The sequence below is a fragment of the Cupressus sempervirens genome, chromosome 4, assembly GCF_028749045.1.
Source record: "Cupressus sempervirens isolate cs-2001-9-10 chromosome 4, ASM2874904v1, whole genome shotgun sequence".
NCBI classification, from domain to species: domain Eukaryota; kingdom Viridiplantae; phylum Streptophyta; class Pinopsida; order Cupressales; family Cupressaceae; genus Cupressus; species Cupressus sempervirens.
Window position 1 is genome coordinate 561,321,979 of NC_143121.1, and position 17,601 is coordinate 561,339,579.

A 17,601-nucleotide genomic window follows, 5' to 3' on the forward strand; every position below is an offset into this window, starting at 1 on the left:
TATTTATAATATACTAATTTGTTTAACTTTAAATTTTATTTAATTTGTTTTAGGTCCTTTTATTGGCAAATTGGAATCGATGTTGTTGCTGTTTGTGGTCTGGGGTTCAAAGCCCCTAGTGTTGAAGAGCTAGGAGGCCTTATTTTGAACCAAAGGGTGGCTGATGTAGAAGTTGCAATCAAGGAGCAGCGTGAGGTGTGGAAGATGAAGGGTTGCACCATCATGACTGATGGTTGGACTGATAGAAGGAGTAGAACACTCCTCTCAACTTTCTTGTCTCCTCATCAGGTAAACCGTAATTGTACTTAGAGTCTTAGACATTAAAAATTTAGAAGTAGAACTTGTATTCAAGTGATTAAGTTTATAAATTATGATTCATCATTAATCATTATACTAATTTGTTTCTTCTTCTTCGGGTGCCACAGTTTTTTTGAAATCAATTGATGCCTCAGGAAAAACAAAGAATGTTGAATATCTTTGTGAGGTAATGGATGAAGTGATAAAGGATGTGGGTGAAGAGAGTGTGGTGTAGATAGTTATAGATAATTCAACAAATTATGTTGCTACAGGAAAGCTTCTTATAGAGAGACACCCTCACATATTTTGGACCCCTTGTGCTGCTCACTGCATTGACCTCTTGGATAAAAACAATTATAGAGCAAAGAAGAAGCGTATGCCAATTCATATATAATCATACATGGGTCCTCAACCTCATGAGGAAACACACTGGGCAAAAGAAATTGTCTTGTCCAGGGGTCACTAGATTTGCAACCAATTTTCTCACATTGAAATCTTTGCTTAATTCAAAGGAAGGTTTGAGACGTATTTGTTAGTGAGGAGTGGATTGCATCATCATAGGCAGGGATTGATGCAGCTGATCATGTTTTTGATGAGGCTTCTTTTGGACACCGATTGCTGATATTGTGACAGTAATTTTCCTTTTTGTCCTCATTTCAACTTTATTTTGTTTATGAAATTATGTTATAAATTATTGTTCATTTTTTAAAGAAAAACCTTAAAGCTGATTATTTATCTTCCAACTTTCATAATGATTGCAGTTTGTAAAGCCGCTTGTTGTTCTCCTACGAACTATTGATGGAGAGAAGCCCTCAATGGGCTACATTTATGAGGGCATGGATAGGGTGAAGAAAGTTATTCGCTCTTTTTTTGCAAGGAATCAAGATAGGTATGGACCTATATGGGATGTTATTGATAAACGTTCGCACAATCTACTTCACGGGCCTATACATGCAGCGGCCTACTTCCTTAATCCAGCATACCAATTCAGCCCACATTTCAAGGCTCATAATGAGGTGTGGAGTGGCCTCTAGGATGTTGTAGAGAGAATGTCACCTAATTCAACAGTTGGAACAATTGTAGTACGTGAGATTGGGTTGTTTAAAAAAGCTCAAGGGAACTTATTTTCACGGGAGTTGTGAAAAATAGGATAGGATTAATACCTGGTAAAAATCATTGATTCTACATCCTAATTTCTAATTCTATTACCATTTTAATTTGATAAATTCAATGTTATTGATATGATTCAAAATTTTCTTGTTTCAGATGCATGGTGGGAGATGTTTGGCACAAAGGTGCCAAATTTACAGAGGATTGTGATTCGCATCTTGAGCCAGCCATCTAGTGCATCAAGATGCGAACATAATTGGAATCTATTTGAGCACATACACTTGAATAAGCGCAATAGGTTGGCAATGAAAAAATTGAATGATCTTGTCTTTGTTCACTACAACCTTCGTCTTTTTCATAGGCAGATCCTTAGCACCGATACATCAGCAATTGTATGAGAGAATGTTGATCCTCATGCAGAGTGGAACACAGAGATGGTTGATCTTGTCTTCAATGATGAAGATGTGGAGTGGGTAGATCAGGTGGATCGGGAGGCTGAGGCAGTAGCGATGGCAATTGAGGAGGCTAGAGCGCGAGGAGATAGAGTGCAAGACCCTAAGGCTAGGAGTGATGGATCCCAATTTGATGACGAGGATTATGTGGGTGAGGAGGAGGATGAGGTTCAGCCTCAACCTCAGACATAGGGAGAGAGGATGGCTCTAGAGTCTTCCATGACTTATCTTAGGCGCACTCGTAGGAGGACATAGACTACTATGAGCCTTAGTCTTCTAGTTGTTATTTTAATATATGTTTTGAACTTTTGAATTTGATACCATGGATTTAGTAATCCATGAATATTGTAGACATTTGAGTCTTTGACACTAGAGTGACACTATGTTTATTACTTTAAGTTTAAGTTTATACTTTATAGTTTATAACTTTATATTGTGTTATTCAATTTTTTTCCTTCAGAAATTCGCTTTTATACTTGTGATCTATGCAAAATTGTGTGTGTCAAGTAACTTCTATTTATCTCAATTATTGTGTATTTGATGTTAATTAACTAAAAGATGCATGAAACAATCTTAAAATCCTTTAAAATCTTTGAATTTCATGGGTTTTTCAATTTTCCAAGTCCTTGCCGAGTCTAGTCGCCAAATCCAAGTCCGAGTCGGATTTTGACTTTTCGAGTTAGAGGCGAGTCCGAGTCCAGTAACTATGGTATATACTTTGAATAGAATATATATCAGAAAAGGTATGAGCAAGACACCTTATGAACTACGGTTTGGTCATTCACCGTCAGTTAAGTATTTCAAAATATTTGGGAGCAAATGTTACATTAAGAGAGATGACGACATTGGTAAGTTTGATCCAAGAAGTGATGAAGGTATGTTTCTTGGTTATACATTGAAAAGCAAAGCTTACAAATGTTTCAACTATAGAACTAAGACAATAGTTGAATACGCAAATCTAAGGATTGATTAAAAGTTTGGAACTAGAGTAAAGATGGTAGATTATAATTCAAATGAAGAAGAAGATAATTCTAGAATTGTTAGACAGAATGCTGAAATTTTCTTTGAGACTAATAATCATTTGCAGAATGATGTGCTAACTGTTGAGCAAAGAGAAGAGTAGAGATCTGAAACGAGAGAAAAGATAAGAATTGAAATGTCAACTCCTACCCCTAACAGGAATCTGACAAAGAATCACCCTCTTGAGTAGATAATTGGAAGCAAAGACAAAGGTGTGATGACAAGGAATAGAGTAAATGAGGAGATATGTCTAATATCTCAAGTTGAGCCTAAAAGCGCAGATGAAGCAATTAAAGATGATCATTGGATTCAAGCGATGAAGGAAGAATCGAATCAGATAGTGAAGAACGATACATGGGAGTTAGTTCCTAGACCTAAAGACAAGAATGTGATAGGAACCAAATGGGCATTCAGAAACAAGATGAATGAGCAAGGCGAAGTTGTGAGGAACAAGGCTAGACTTGTATGCAAGGGATATTCACAGCAAGAAGGCATAGACTATGAGGAAACATATGCACCTATAGCCAGAATGGAAGCAATAAGGATTTTCCTGGCTTATACAACAAATAAGAAGTTAAAGGTTTATCAGATGGATGTTAAATCAACCTTTCTAAATGGAGAATTTGAAGAAAAGGTATATATTGAGCAGCCTAAAGGTTTTCCTTTATCAGAAGACAAAGACATGGTATGCAGATTAAAGAAAGCCTTATATGGTCTGAAGCAAGCACCTAGAACCTAGTATGCAAGGTTGAACAATTATTTGGCAAAGCTTGGATTTGCTAAAGGTACGACAAACAGTAACTTGTATTTGAAAGAAGTTGAAAATGGTTTGTTGATTATTGTATATAGTTGTGATTGTCCTGGTAGACATGCATGCAAAATTAACAATATCAGATTTCCACAATCCATTTGTAATGCAAGTTCATTTTGGATTTGATTGTGTGTGTTTTTTAGCATCATCGTTTCAGATCACTCTCTGTAATCCATCATCAGCCGAATGAAAGGGTGCAGGATGCACGCAAAATGTCAAATCATAGGCAAGGCATGTGAACTGTTTTATAGAATGCCTCAAAGAAGCTAAGAATATTGAAATACTTACAAGGGTGTGAGGCACTTCATATTTGTTGATCGCACAATATGGTTTAAGAACTCCTCCTCACTCATTAACTTGCACCACAGACCGACAATCTTCATCTTTGTTGTGGGCTCCTATCCCCTGTGTGAGTGCTGATGTAGAAGCCAAAGCAGAAAAAATAAGTGAAAGCGTGTTGAATAAGGTTTCTAATCTCAACTTGGTCAACATTTTTTATTTAAGGGCTATGGACTAGGCAATTCTTCAATGTCCGGCAATTAGGGGTAGCATTGCATGATTTCTTAAAGAAAATAAATGCTGAAGAAAGATCAACAATGGATTAGAGACACAAATTGATGCTTTTAAAATAAGTCGGCCACTGGATTTGACAAAAGATATGAAATACATTGCACTTCAGGACCAAAATTATATTAAAGATGCATCATTTCTTTGATTCTGGTCATTTTATTATTAGGATATATTCTTGAACTGTCTTGATTAGTAAGTTCACAATGCTTTAGAAACGAGTAGGAGTTTTAGTGATATATTTGCAATACAGACTATAAAATAGACGATCAAATCAATTATACAGCAAAGATCATTATGTATCAATAAAAATTTCATTTACAGAAAATAGATTTATAGAAAACATCAGAAGATGATCATGGAAATGATTCAATTACATAGAAATACTTATCCAAGGTCTTTTGAAGAAGCTACAGACAAATATGCATATAATTTGTACTACCTTTCTTTAAGAGAAATGTCTATCTACAGGCAATTTTATAATTTATAATCACACATCGCGAATTTCAGGCTTCTCCTCTAGACTGATTTCTGAGGTCCTAATGGGTCCAATAAAAATGGCCAGATTTCAAACATTAAATATAGGCAGATCCTGAAGCTCCTAGAAATCAGTGTTGAGTGATGCGACGCGCTCCCCTGCCCACAGGTGGTTAATTATGTGGTGTTCCATGTTCACTAACAGTCATGGCTTTTGGTGCAACGGCAAATGGGCCCTACAATTGGTATCAGAGCCTGATTTTGGCCTGGTCATGGGTTCAAATCTCCCCGGTGCCTTCTCGACCTGTGTAAGCACCTGGTATGCGCGTCGAGGGGGAGATTGTTGGGTGATGCGACGCGCTCCCCTGCCCACAGGTGGTTAATTATGTGGTGTTCCATGTTCACTAACAGTCATGGCTTTTGGTGCAACGGCAAGTGGGCCCTACAATCAGCACTTCAATTAGATCATTGTGGTCTGTTGATTTTTCTTTAAGGATGCATATACATTTCAGTAAGGTAAATTAACTAAAGCAACCATTTAACTCACACTGTTATCTATAATGTATTCAACACACTATTTATGATTGCATACTAGCCATATATAACAAAATATATAGTTTATGCTTCTATGACTCTTCTATAATCTTCACTATGATCAAATTATTCATACCTGTCGAATCATTTCATCAATCTTCCATTGTGCATCAATATCAAAAGGATTGGCATTAAGAAGTGACTACCACATACAAAGCCCTTATTGAATTAGAAAAGAAAAAAGAGGCAGTACCTTAAACAAGCAAAACTCTGTATGTCTCAAGCTGAAGGTTAGAATTAATATAAGTACTGATTACAGATTGCTACACATTCTAAGTAAATATCAAAATCAAAAAAGGAATTTTCATGATAAAACAAATTCTTCAACAAACAGAGAAACAAACAATCAGTATCCTATTTAAGCAACAACATCACTTATTTAATTCATCTACAAGAATACATGAAAAATTGAAATGAATTCATTAAGCACAATAAGCACTACCATGGAAAATCTAAATGCCAAAGCAAGCAAAGAATTAATTATTCTACTGGGAAAACCTTCATTCAAACAAGCACAGCCTAGAAGTTCAAAACCATAAGTAGAATGTGCAAGGTCAATAAAGAATAAAAATTCACTTACTAATTCTTCCTATTGTATACATTGCTGCTGCAACCTTTCTTGATGGCGTCTTCTAAGAATGTTTTGAAAAGCATCTAAGTTATCCCCGAGAATAGCCTCTGTGAATTTTGGATCTTTCTGCAAGATTTTAAAATTAAATGGGAACTGAAAAGATAAAATTTCTTTCGAAATGCAATGCAAGGAAGGCTCTGGGACTTAACTTCTCACTTCATAGCTGCTTCCAACTATAAATTAGAGATCAATAACATTTTCCTTAACAAAATACCATACACAAACCAAAGAATACAAAATCTCTATGCAGCTCATGCAGTATGTGCATAGCCTCTTGGGATTTAACCGTCAAATGGTAAGATTTTAGAAATGGCATTATAGGCTGAATGAAAATGCCTCCAAACTGACCCAGACGAGAACACTTATCTCAATTCTCTGTGATAAGTCCAACACTAGAAACAACATTTAAAAAGTGCTGAATTCAACAAGAAGAAGAAACCAAGTGTAGCTTTACATTATTTGACTGGCATGAAATATAAGATTCCAGTACTGTCTCCTATAGATGATAACGACAAGTTTACTGAAGAAACTAGGCAGTTTGCTGGTGAAACTAGGCAGTTTGCTGGTTTGGATGTCTTGGGTGATGGAAATGTGGCAATTGTCAAGAGCTTAGATGAACATTCATGTCTTATCATGGAAGAAGCGTACAAATAATAAAGTGACTCTATTATTTGTCAACTATGAAATATAACATAAAGTTTCCTTATGAGAAATGAAGTCTTTTAAGTGAAACGTGTAACCAATAAGCTACATGGCATTTGTTGTGAAGAATAAGCTCTGGCTCTAAAATGTTATAAAAGTGTTGATTCTAAGGGACCTTCCTACACATTCGTAAAGAAAACACTAAATGGACCTTCCTACACATTATGTGGTGTGTGTTCAATGGTACGCATGTAAAATGACCTTCAAAAACACATTTACCTTCAAATAAGCACTAATCTTGACCTTCGTAACAGAAGAGCAAGTCATTGCACACAATTCAGATCTGAAAATCAATATCAGGCATAACACATATTTAAAGATTTCCATATATGCATGTTCCATATAATAAAGCATCCAATTACCACATAGAAGGCTCAAGTCCATAATGCCAAATGAACCAATGAAAAGTTTGAATGAACCATCGCCATCATAAAATATTACAGCAACAGTCTAAAAGACCAGAGTTTTAAACATACCTCAATAGCGATCAAATATAACTGAATAGCCAGATCAATGTTGCCTTTCTCCTGGGTCAGAGACAACAAGAGTGTTGACATTAACTTTTCATGTACATATAGTCACTATATTTATATAGAAGCATATCTGTTAACAGAAATGGCAAATAATCCTTGAGCCATCCAACTTGGTAGAGCAGAAAATTATACCTTCCATGCATTGGCCATATTCCCAAAACACTCTGCAAATTTGGAATCAATTCTAATTGCCTCCTCATTTTTGGCAATGCACATATCAAAATCATGCAGCTGCCCAGATATTAAAATAAACAGATTTAGTAGCTGTACAGATAACAAAAGCAGATACAGATTGGGCACTGGTATTTCACTATTTGTAAGACAAATCATCAATAAGAAATGAGCATACCTGATAATATATTGGCCCAAGAAGCAGAAGATTGTCTGTACGTTGAGGGTTCTTCTCATAAATAGCATTGGAATGTTCCAATGCCTGTGCGTAACTGCCAGCTTTGTATTTTTGATGAGCAAGAGCCAACAACATGTCTTCATCTACTGTAGCAAATGCAGAGACTCAATTCTTTATTATTCTTGAAATGTACACACATCGCTAACAATAAAAATTAATTACAATGTAATTTCAAAATTATGGTTGATTACACTAGGACATTGTATCAGTAAAAGCAGCAAACTTTCCTCCAGACCTTGGATATCTTTTTAAAAAAAGTGGTAACAATAGTTAACACAAAATAAACAAAGAATTTGATCTACTCTACTAAGAGAAGAAATTACTTCTTGAATGAGACCCACAACTGTAGCAAGTCACGATTGGAAATATTGCATAATAACTGAAGACATGAGAAATCATGAGTTTTGGAATTGGATTTGCACCTACTATGGTGGCTGCAACTTCTGTACAAGAACTTCAGTCAAACATAGACTATACCAAAATGAAAAAAAGGCGTCAAAGAGTTGACAACTGTATGTGCAAATTGAGTAAATTTCCACATCTATATCTGTGGAAATTAGGTAAGTTATCAATTTATCGCATTTAATTGTGTATTTTTGTGTAAATCAACAAACAATACTGGATACAAGCCCAATATGAATTTGTGGCATCTAAATCAAGGTCAGTCCACAGTGCAAATCTCCCACAAACCTGAAAATATCTAAAGAAAGAATTGCCTTCTTGTTAATTCAAAGTTATCAGAAGAATTAGCTCAATATTCTCTGCTATAATGCTTAATGTTTTGAAGTTTAGAGGCATGATATTTAATCAGCACATTTCTTATTTGGATGCACATACACGCAACTTAAAAATTGCAAATGTGAACTTACTTCAAGTATTGTCGGCCATCAAAGCCACCAAGAGCATACAAAGCTCCACCCAAAACTGCTCCTGCTAAAGCAAATCGCTGCCAAAGTAGAGATCCAAACAAACAAAACACAAAACATTTATATTAGCAATAAATACAAACAGATTTAGTAAACAGGAAAAAACTACAATCAAGGGCAAACAAAATTGAAGTATACCATGACAGAATTACAGGAACCCTGCTCCTCTATTTGACTGAAAAGGGTTAAATGTTTTCTCAAAAAATCAAATTCAAGAAAGACAGGCGATATGCTTATTCAAAAGATGCTCTAAAGAATATAATTAATTTAATTACAGCTTCTAGTTTGTATAATGTAAATTTAAAATCAACTTATGATTATTTATGCACCAGTTATGTTTCTACATTCTCTTTAAACCTTAAAGTAAAAAAGAATCTCCTCTAGTAACTCAGAAAATTGGGTCACGCATGCATGTGTGCGTGTATGTTCTACAAATATTGTATCTAGAATAGATGTTTCTTTACTTATAACATGAAGTCAAATAAGATCAATTATTCATAAACCTAAGATTCCAAACTCTCAACACTAGTAAATTACTAAACATTTTAGAATACTTATCTCTAGAAATAAGTAATCAAGAAATAATATTGTTAAAGATATTGAGAAAAAATGTTATACTTGATAAAAATATATTGTACAATATTATGTATAAACATTACATATCCTAATTTAATAAGATTTTTAAGAACGTTATCTTTGGTTGGTAATTAGTGGCTAGTGCAAGGTCCAAAGAAAAAATCATGAATGCAGTCAAGAAGGAAAAAGAAACCCATCGAAGGTCCAAGTAAGATACCAAATGGTATACCATTAAACTTATCTGCATGATGAATCTGTAGTGACATCAACACAAATTTGTTATATTTCTTTTCTGCCCAAATATATACATTTTGACTTATGAATGAACTGAAGATTTTAAAACGGCACGCACAAAACTAAACTATCTATGAGAAGAGGGTTTATAACACAAACCTAATGTGTCGCTACTACTTTTCGAAGGTATGGAATATCACCAAGTGGCGCAACAGGAAAATGTCTATCAATAAGGCTGTCGTGGACTAGTATATACGCAACCCCACCAATGGTGATTCCTATGCCCTGGAAAAAGTTTTCAGACCCATTAAACCCCTTCAAATGTAAACATAAGAATTAAGTAAATTTTCAACAATGTCTTGTTCATCATTTATCCAGATGATGGATTATACAATGACCCAAATCATTATTGCACCGTTTTCCAAGATTGAATTCATAAAAATATAGAAGACAAGGTAAGGGGCAGTCCATACAGCACCAAAACAAAGACTTGGCACAAGGCCTTTGTAGTAGAGTCTGTATGTTAGTAAGACATTGACAGGGATGGAATTGAGGATGGTAAATATATCATTCATTTCAAAAGGTCCATCTCTAGGCCTATGATGAGACTGCAAAACCAAGTGAATGTTTGATTAGAATAGAGTATGGAAACCTTCTTTTTTTTTGTTACAGTGGAATTTTAGGGTTGAAGATCATTTTTTCATGCACTTTAGCTCAAACTACAATAGCATTAATCTCATACCTCGTGGATATTCCAGAGAGCACCATGCCAGAATTTTCGGTGAACCCAGTGAACCCAATGTTCCATTCCAACCTATATACACAAAAATGAACTTAACAAAAATCATGTCAAAGCCAACCACTATCGTGAGAAGAGATTTTAGGATTCATATTAGATAATCTTGTTGGAAAATGGGGTCATATTTAAATCAAAGGTTAAGTGGTGGAGTTCTTGTAATTGTATTCAATAAAAACTAAGGTATATAGGACTAGGAATGACAAAACCAGTCTTTGTTTGAAGCCTTGAAAGCATTTTGCCTAATTTGCCATATTTGGCCTAGTTGAGAGCTAGTGTCCCTAAAGCCTTAATTTGACCCAAGTTTGCTAAGAGCCCTAGAGAGGGGGTAAGACCTTCCAAATACAAGTGGTAGAAAAGATGACTTATTGGGATGAGAAGATGAGAGGTAGATGGATTTGGATTTTGTGATTCCTTGTTATGTTAGTTTGAGCTTCACTTGGTTTCAAGAATACTATAATATTCTCTACTTAACAAGGCCAACCACGTGAAGGTGGAAGCTCATCTGGCCTCACCCCCCTCCCCCTAACATCAATCTAAATTACCCATTATCATCTAATTACATACTCCATTCATTCATTCATCCATTTATGAATTATAACATTCAATCAATACAATCACATAACATTCATTAATATGATATAAAATTCATTAATACACAATACTAATCAAGATTGCATAACAATATTCATTAACATAAAATAAAAATCAATATTAATAGCATCAGTCATAGATAATTACTTAAAAGAAAGTTCTTTCATGATCCAACAAGGTTTATCAAAGAGCATTTTTAAAACATCATTTCTTCTTTTTGTTTTTCTTAGCTCTCTTAAGAAAAACGCTCATAGGAGCATCCATATCTTCCTCATTGTCCTCCTCTTTTGGCACGTGTAATGTCAAATTACGATGGCTCCTTCTCTTTGGAGGAGCAGGAGGCTGCTGCACTAAAGGGGGCTCTATTGCAAGAACAAATAAACATGATAAATTGGCATACTCTTTTTCTTTTTTTAACTGTTACAAATTTGTAATTAAGTACTAGTACAACATAACATGCATTTTTCTTACCTGACAATGCCACATCATGTACATTAACATTTTCATCCGCTACCACGTCAACATGTTGAACACTTCGAACATGCTCCACTCCTTCACCATGATGTTCAACATGCTCTGAAATATTCAAAAAAAGGATACACATCAAATTGCAATTGAAGATGTTAAATTGTATTCATAATTGCATAATTAATTTCCAATAGCAAATTAATACCTCCACCACTATAATGCACATCATGGCCTTCCTCATGAGCAGGTTCTATGATAGGATGTGAAAGCTGCAGTAAAATGTTATGCACATTGTTATGCAGTCAATTTCCATTCAAAACTAACACCAAAAAAGAATCTTCTCAACTATTCAATTTCATTTAGTTTTCATCTGACCAATTTACCTGTGAGATATCATTTGGTGCACTAGATTCTTGGGCAAGGCTTTTAGATTCTTTGCGTAGGCGTGCAGCCACGACTTTATAGCCTTCCTTCAAGGCAATTTTTCTATCTTCATCTGTGAGCTCCATATTGAATTCTGATGGGGACACAACCCACACACAATGGACACAACAGAAAAGGGGAAATTATATTAACTGAGAAAATAAGCTAGTACAAACAGTACAGAGAAAATAAAATTCAAAACATGCCCCAAGGGCTTACAATAGCATAAATCTGGAGATCATTTCTCCTTTCAGTACCTCCTCTCAAACTCCACCCCGAACTGCCTTTACAATGCCAAAAATCTCCTTAAATAGACTCCGAAGGGTTAAGGACTAGGAGTACATTCTAGAAAGTTCTAGTAGGCATCCACCGACCAAATAGAAGGCTCCAAAAGCTGCGTTAGAAGTCGGCGTCAATCTAGAAGAATCCAGAAACGGTAACTGAACTTCCAAGAGGCATAACTTTTGAACTGTAGCTCCGATTGACAAACCGTTTACATTTTCGGAAAGCTCTCGAAGCGCTCTATAGCCCTATGAACCAGCTTCGCTCGTCCCCCATTTTTCAGCCCTTTTTGAGGTCATTTAATGCCCCTAACCTGACTTTGAAGCATTCTTAGGAGGTCTCCAAAACTCGAAAAACTGCAATAACTTTCAAACCATGGGGCCTTTTGATCTGATTCTTTTTCTGGAATGCTCTAAATCACAATTACATTCATCTAGCCAATTTACACCTCCTAGTTTACCAAAATGATGGCCCAATTACATACTCCTATTTTTTCGGGATTTTCTAGCACACTGATAGTGGAACTGTGAGAGTTGGAACCTTTATTTGACCCAAATGGGTGTCCAAAAATGAAAACACATGAAACAGAAACTAAGTCTAAGTACCTTTTTTTGGGTGACACAGGATTGCCCTTATACCTCTGGATGCTCCTGCATCAAATTCTGTGCCCTGTATTTTTTGCTTAATATCATCAATTTTCCATGTATGGTTTCATTAAACTATCTTCATCTGTGAGCTCCATATTGAATTCTGTGCCATGTATTTTTTGCTTAATATCATCAGTTTTCCATGTATGGTTTCATTAAACAAAATTGTTTGCAACATTATATTAAAAAATAAATATGAAATTTCATTGCTCCTACTTACAAGTCGAGACTGAAGATTCGTATAGCCACCAGAGCCAAGTTTGTGTTGGCCAACCTTTTGTAGTCTCGCTTTTGTAGCCACGGATGTGTCCTGCAATCTATGAACAATTTCAAACATCTTAGATTATATATTTACAAATATCACTAATTAGTGCATGATTACAACAATGTACTTAATACTATCATGAGACACCTTTTTTTGCCCTGTGCTGCTTCATTTACTCTATTTTCACATAGCCTTTTCTCCTTTGCATCTTCTATTATTTCATTCCACTCCATCGATGGGATCATAGGAGGACGGTCGTACTTTGGGTTCTCCATAAGACCCCTTCTATATTGATCCCTCACGGTCTTTAAATGCTTTGATGCTCTTTTCAGAAGTAGGCCAATGTCAAAAACGTTTTTTCCAAATTTCTCCTCAAAAGATGTAATCAGCTGATTTTTTAATTCTATAGCTTGTAAATTCCACCTTTTTAAAAAAAATTAGATTGTTAGATCAATAACTTTACTATAGTACAATAAATGGAAGAAAAGAAAAATTATGTAGCAATGATATAAAACTACGTACTTTTTACGTATGGTGGGTCCAAATAGTCTCAATGTTATATCAATAAGATGATCAAAGAAAACATTATTACCTACAAAATCATGAAGGGATTATCGGTCCAAAATGAGTAATGTAAAAGTAAACTAAATTTACACTTTAAATAATAACAATTTTAAAGCACCTGGAAGCTTTTGTTCTTTTAACGGAAACATAGTTTTCTTGTTCAGTAACAATGTCCTGGAATATGAACCAGTACTAACCACACATACTGCTCCAGGAAATGGATCGGCTTCAGTAGTACTGCTCTCTGTTGCTCTATCAACTGAAGGTATATCTATTAGTGCACAAAATAGGACTGCAGTAAAATCTATCTGGCATAACTTTTATCACTAGTTACATCCGTTGATGAATTAGGGCAAACATTTACAGACCATACTATTCTTTTACTACCATTGCTCATGACGAGTTTGAAGATTTAAAATATTTTACTTCATTGACATCCAATGACCATCTTCAGGCTTTTGTTGCTTTGCATTCTAAGTCAAACAAATTCTTCTAGTGGTGAATGTGTAGCATGTTAATATACGCCTCAATCTTCAAAGAGATGTTGGTTGTTCTTATCTAAGTGGCAGTTCAACATAAAGCTTTCCGCACATGCAATGCCCCTAAGAATTTCTTCTTCTACACATTCCAACTACAAAAGATAGACAAACAGAGGATCCCAAGGCATACCAGCAATACAAAATTTTAGGCATACCAGCAATACAAAATTTTACTAAGTTTTGAATCTTCTGCTCCGGTCCCGTTCCAAGGTAAACAATTCGACCATTATCTGATCTATTTCAAACAAGCCTTCACAGACTCCAATTTACTTTAAAATATACATCAAGGTAAAAGTTGAGTAGTTATTCAACATCATGGCAAATCAGTTTAGTAGTTTCCATAACTCGTCTTTAATTAAACATTTATTTTATTTTTTTATATTGAACAAAGCTGAATGATTACAATGTAAGAAGCAATCCTAGATAGGACTGCACAGAAAGGAAAAGAATAAAAAAGGTACAGCAAAGTTAAATCATAAAATTAACCAGTGGCTGATCCAACCAGCCCACCAGACATAACAGCAAATACAGACAAGCTTGAAATTTACAAATATTTTGTATTCTCTATCACATCTAATCCCATGATTGCAATAAAGTTAAAGCTACAAGATAGTGAAGAGGACATCTGATCTGATCTCATGATTGCAATAAAACTACATAGGCTACAAGGTAGCAAAGAGGATATATGACCAGCTGATCCAACCAGCTCACTAGACATGGCTGCAAATACATATTAGGCTTGAAATTTAGAAAGAATTTGTATTTGTCTGACACCTTTAATTTAGTTGATTGGAACTAACAGCTTATGAGTTGAGACCTGATTGGAGTAAAGCTTTTCTAACTTACCTGTAATGTTGGCAGTTGATTTTCCTAGTCATTGCTTGTTCTAGCTGGGTGCAGACATTAACGTCAGTATTTTTTGCTCTCTAATGTTCATTAATCCTAATTGTCACGGGGGAAAAATAAATCAATACGTACTTTCACACATTGACATTGACCTAGAATAACAATAGGTGAAAATGTGCACACTAGATAACAACTCAAAAGATCAAACATTTAATGTAGTTGGTTTAATCTTCCCTGATATTACAGTAATGGCACAACACTAAATAAAACCCTTTATAACTCAGGTCCTTTATATGCTTTTCAGTGTTTGCCTGATGCCTAACTCTCACATAGACAACAATACATCAGCTTTTGTTCAATGCAAGCCTAAATAACAAGGCAAACTATCAATCAAAGTAACATTTATAGGTTGCAAAACAGAACTCGATTCAAGAGAAAAATGATTGCTGAGAGCTTAATCAACACAATTTTAAGAAAGTGTCATCCAAACCAGCCATGTTTTTATTCAATAGCTACCCTTTCAAAAAAACACAATACTAATATGAAGTCATATCTCTTGAAATTATAAGCTATATATATTTCAATCTACGCTCATTCAAAGTTTACCTTAAGGCATTGCTGAGAATAGAAAATTACCACTCTCATTCTTTTCAAATCTGAGATTAAATGGAATAATATAGGAAACCACAAAATCGTTGTTTAACTTAGTGGAAATCTAGGAAGTTAACAGCTGGGGAGTTGGATACAACTGAATCAAATAAATGGTATGTATAAGTAAACAAATTTGATAGGTAATAGAATTACTAGGATGCTAATATTTATTAGAAATATTACACTTTTGTGAGATTAATCTTAAAACCACTTTTACACATCCAGTTGGGGTGGGCATCATTTGTCTCTAGCACCAAACAGATGAATTCAGTGGAGCATCTGATTACCAAACCCATGGCTTCCAAAACTTACCATGTCGGAAATGTTTTTGTTCTTCTTGGTTAGGAAATTGGGCCACTATTAACCCCTGACACAAATCAGAACATGTTCTTGATGTAAGTGGACTTTAACACAAAACTTTAAGAACAATCAGTCGTTTAAAAACACATAGGTAAATGGGATTTTGACCAGTCGAAAAGAAACTGATGGAAAGACAAAATAAGGAATGTTAATTGAAATGACTTGGAATGGATTAAAAAACTCGTTTCTTTTTTTTTTTTCCTTCTCTATCAATTTATAGATGCTTTTCTGGGAACCCTCTTAAACTCGCTTAGAATTGCATGGAAAGTTTTAGGAGAATGTTAGGAAAACTAGGGCCTTTGGATAACTTATTCCAGTCTTAAGCTGGGGGTTTCACTAATAACAATATTACTTGTGTTGTGTTGAATCATTTGCATTGGTTACATTGTGAAACAGAAAATGAAGTAAGAGCTTAAAGAGCTCGGTTAGGAAGCACTGGCTGGTTCTTTAAAAAAATATAGTTAAATAGGAGGACACTGAATCGGAGAATGATGTTTGGTCATTGGGTGTAAACAGTATACTCTTCTCTGTAACCCCAAATTGTACACTTAGCCTTGTGGAAACTAATCAAACAGTGAACACCTCGCATTTTGGTACAGGTTGAGATGCATGTAGTTGGATTAATTTTACAAGATTCATTTCTTCTAAGAGATTATACCTATCTTTAAGTAAGCATTCAGAATTTATTAAAAACCTTCTAAACCATGTAAGCTTAAACTGAATGGATGGTTACTCTCCCGGAAATTGAATTGCTTAAGTAAATGCAGATGACTACATTAGCTGAATGCATACCGGGCAAACAAAAATCATTATAGCCAAAATATACCTTGGAGGAATGAAAGAACTGAGCCAAAAAAATGCCATTCTGAAACAGAACAGGAAGAACTGCAATAATTTAATCTACGAGGAGATCAGAGCAACTTGATGAATTAGCTTGAGTCTATGTTTTATTAGCAGTCTAGGTGAGTGGAAGTTATGAGACCAGCTAAATATGGATGTAGGCTGAAGATGGGCTGTCCAATGAGTATGTTGTTTGCAAATTCATTTTTATGGTGGCAATGATTCAGAAATCACTGCTTTGTGGTTTTTAAAAACTGACTTTTTTGATATTAATACATAATTATGATTATTTATGATGTAATATGTGGCTTCTCTAAGTTTTATTGTTCTATTAGAGTGGTCAGCATTGAGCTGCACATCGTGGTAGCATAGCATGTAGTTTCCTCTAGAAAGCCCTTGGTCAAGAGCTTTTATGTTAGTTGTCAGTTGAACTTTGGAGCGATCAGTTAAGTTGTGTTTTGATTTGCAACAATACAGTAGAATTGAATATTTTAGCATGAGTGGTCAGAGCAGTGATATAGGCAGAGCTAGAGTTGATCCATCATCAGGAAGGGAAAAGTTGAGTAAATTGTTGGAGTGGAGTAGTAGAGATGACAAAGCCAAGGCTATCATTGGCCTTTGTCTTGCAGACTCTAAGCTTCATCATGTAGATTTAGATAAATTGTCTCAAATATTTGCGATTGTTTAAACAAGTTATTTGGAGAAAAAGTTGTTAACACAAAGTTTTCCTTAAAACTTCAATTGTTTAGCTTCAAAATGCCGAATGGTATTATAGTGTCAACCTAAGGTCTCTCATTGGACAACTTGCAAAAAGTTAAGGCTCCTGTTGGTGATGATGAAGCTAAGGGCATTATGTTAAATAGTGTATTTTCCCAATATAGTAATGTTGTGGATGGTGCTTATCTCAAGTCAGCTTCTCGCTTTGGAATGGTGCTTTCCACGAGAATCATTTTTGACATTTTTGATTCGCTGATTTGATTTTCTTTT

General features: G+C 35.0%; 3 protein-coding genes across 7 annotated transcripts in view; all 3 read right to left on the reverse strand.

The window, feature by feature from the left end:
• The window catches only part of LOC149562433 (putative UDP-N-acetylglucosamine--peptide N-acetylglucosaminyltransferase SEC), an 84,006-nt gene extending 75,463 nt beyond the window's left edge, over positions 1 to 8,543 (reverse strand). Inside the window, exons 1-6 of the mRNA XM_089825938.1 lie at positions 8,473 to 8,543; positions 7,927 to 7,982; positions 7,544 to 7,686; positions 7,327 to 7,425; positions 7,138 to 7,188; positions 5,909 to 6,025 (exon numbers count right to left, since the gene is read on the reverse strand). Coding sequence (XP_089682064.1) covers positions 5,918 to 6,025; positions 7,138 to 7,188; positions 7,327 to 7,425; positions 7,544 to 7,678 — 393 coding nt within the window. The 5' untranslated portion in view covers positions 7,679 to 7,686; positions 7,927 to 7,982; positions 8,473 to 8,543 and the 3' untranslated portion in view covers positions 5,909 to 5,917. The remainder of the gene's footprint in view (positions 1 to 5,908; positions 6,026 to 7,137; positions 7,189 to 7,326; positions 7,426 to 7,543; positions 7,687 to 7,926; positions 7,983 to 8,472) is intronic.
• LOC149562432 (uncharacterized) overlaps positions 1 to 17,601 on the reverse strand; it is a 138,713-nt gene that overhangs the window by 78,263 nt on the left and 42,849 nt on the right. The window contains exons 8-14 of one of the 5 annotated variants that reach the window (XM_089825936.1): positions 12,962 to 13,237; positions 12,770 to 12,866; positions 12,508 to 12,652; positions 11,581 to 11,714; positions 11,403 to 11,466; positions 11,201 to 11,305; positions 10,827 to 11,091 (exon numbers count right to left, since the gene is read on the reverse strand). The exons of 3 other annotated variants lie outside the window; for them this stretch is intronic. In XM_089825936.1, the coding sequence (XP_089682062.1) occupies positions 10,934 to 11,091; positions 11,201 to 11,305; positions 11,403 to 11,466; positions 11,581 to 11,706 (453 nt within the window). In that variant the 5' untranslated portion in view covers positions 11,707 to 11,714; positions 12,508 to 12,652; positions 12,770 to 12,866; positions 12,962 to 13,237 and the 3' untranslated portion in view covers positions 10,827 to 10,933. Of the gene's footprint in view, positions 1 to 10,826; positions 11,092 to 11,200; positions 11,306 to 11,402; positions 11,467 to 11,580; positions 12,653 to 12,769; positions 12,867 to 12,961; positions 13,238 to 13,336; positions 15,284 to 17,601 lie in introns of those variants that run through there. One more of the 5 variants, XM_089825937.1, reaches the window with a different exon arrangement.
• Positions 8,473 to 10,634, reverse strand: LOC149562434 (beta-carotene 3-hydroxylase 1, chloroplastic-like). Its single transcript, XM_089825939.1, has 4 exons — positions 10,082 to 10,634; positions 9,813 to 9,947; positions 9,499 to 9,624; positions 8,473 to 8,549 (listed from the first exon to the last, which is right to left on the reverse strand). Exons 1-3 carry the CDS (start codon positions 10,145 to 10,147, stop codon positions 9,499 to 9,501), a joined length of 327 nt encoding a protein of 108 aa, XP_089682065.1. The 5' UTR covers positions 10,148 to 10,634; the 3' UTR covers positions 8,473 to 8,549.

What these genes read in the sequence shown, in the direction of transcription:
- LOC149562434 (XM_089825939.1), bottom strand. Translation starts at nt 10,147, where the DNA reads ATGGAACATTGGGTTCACTGGGTTCACCGAAAATTCTGGCATGGTGCT. An exon ending in CTCTCTGGAATATCCACGAG is followed by an intron (nt 9,948 to 10,081) that starts GTATGAGATTAA and finishes TTGGTTTTGCAG; the next exon opens with TCTCATCATAGGCCTAGAGA. An exon ending in CAAGTCTTTGTTTTGGTGCT is followed by an intron (nt 9,625 to 9,812) that starts GTATGGACTGCC and finishes AACTTTTTCCAG; the next exon opens with GGCATAGGAATCACCATTGG.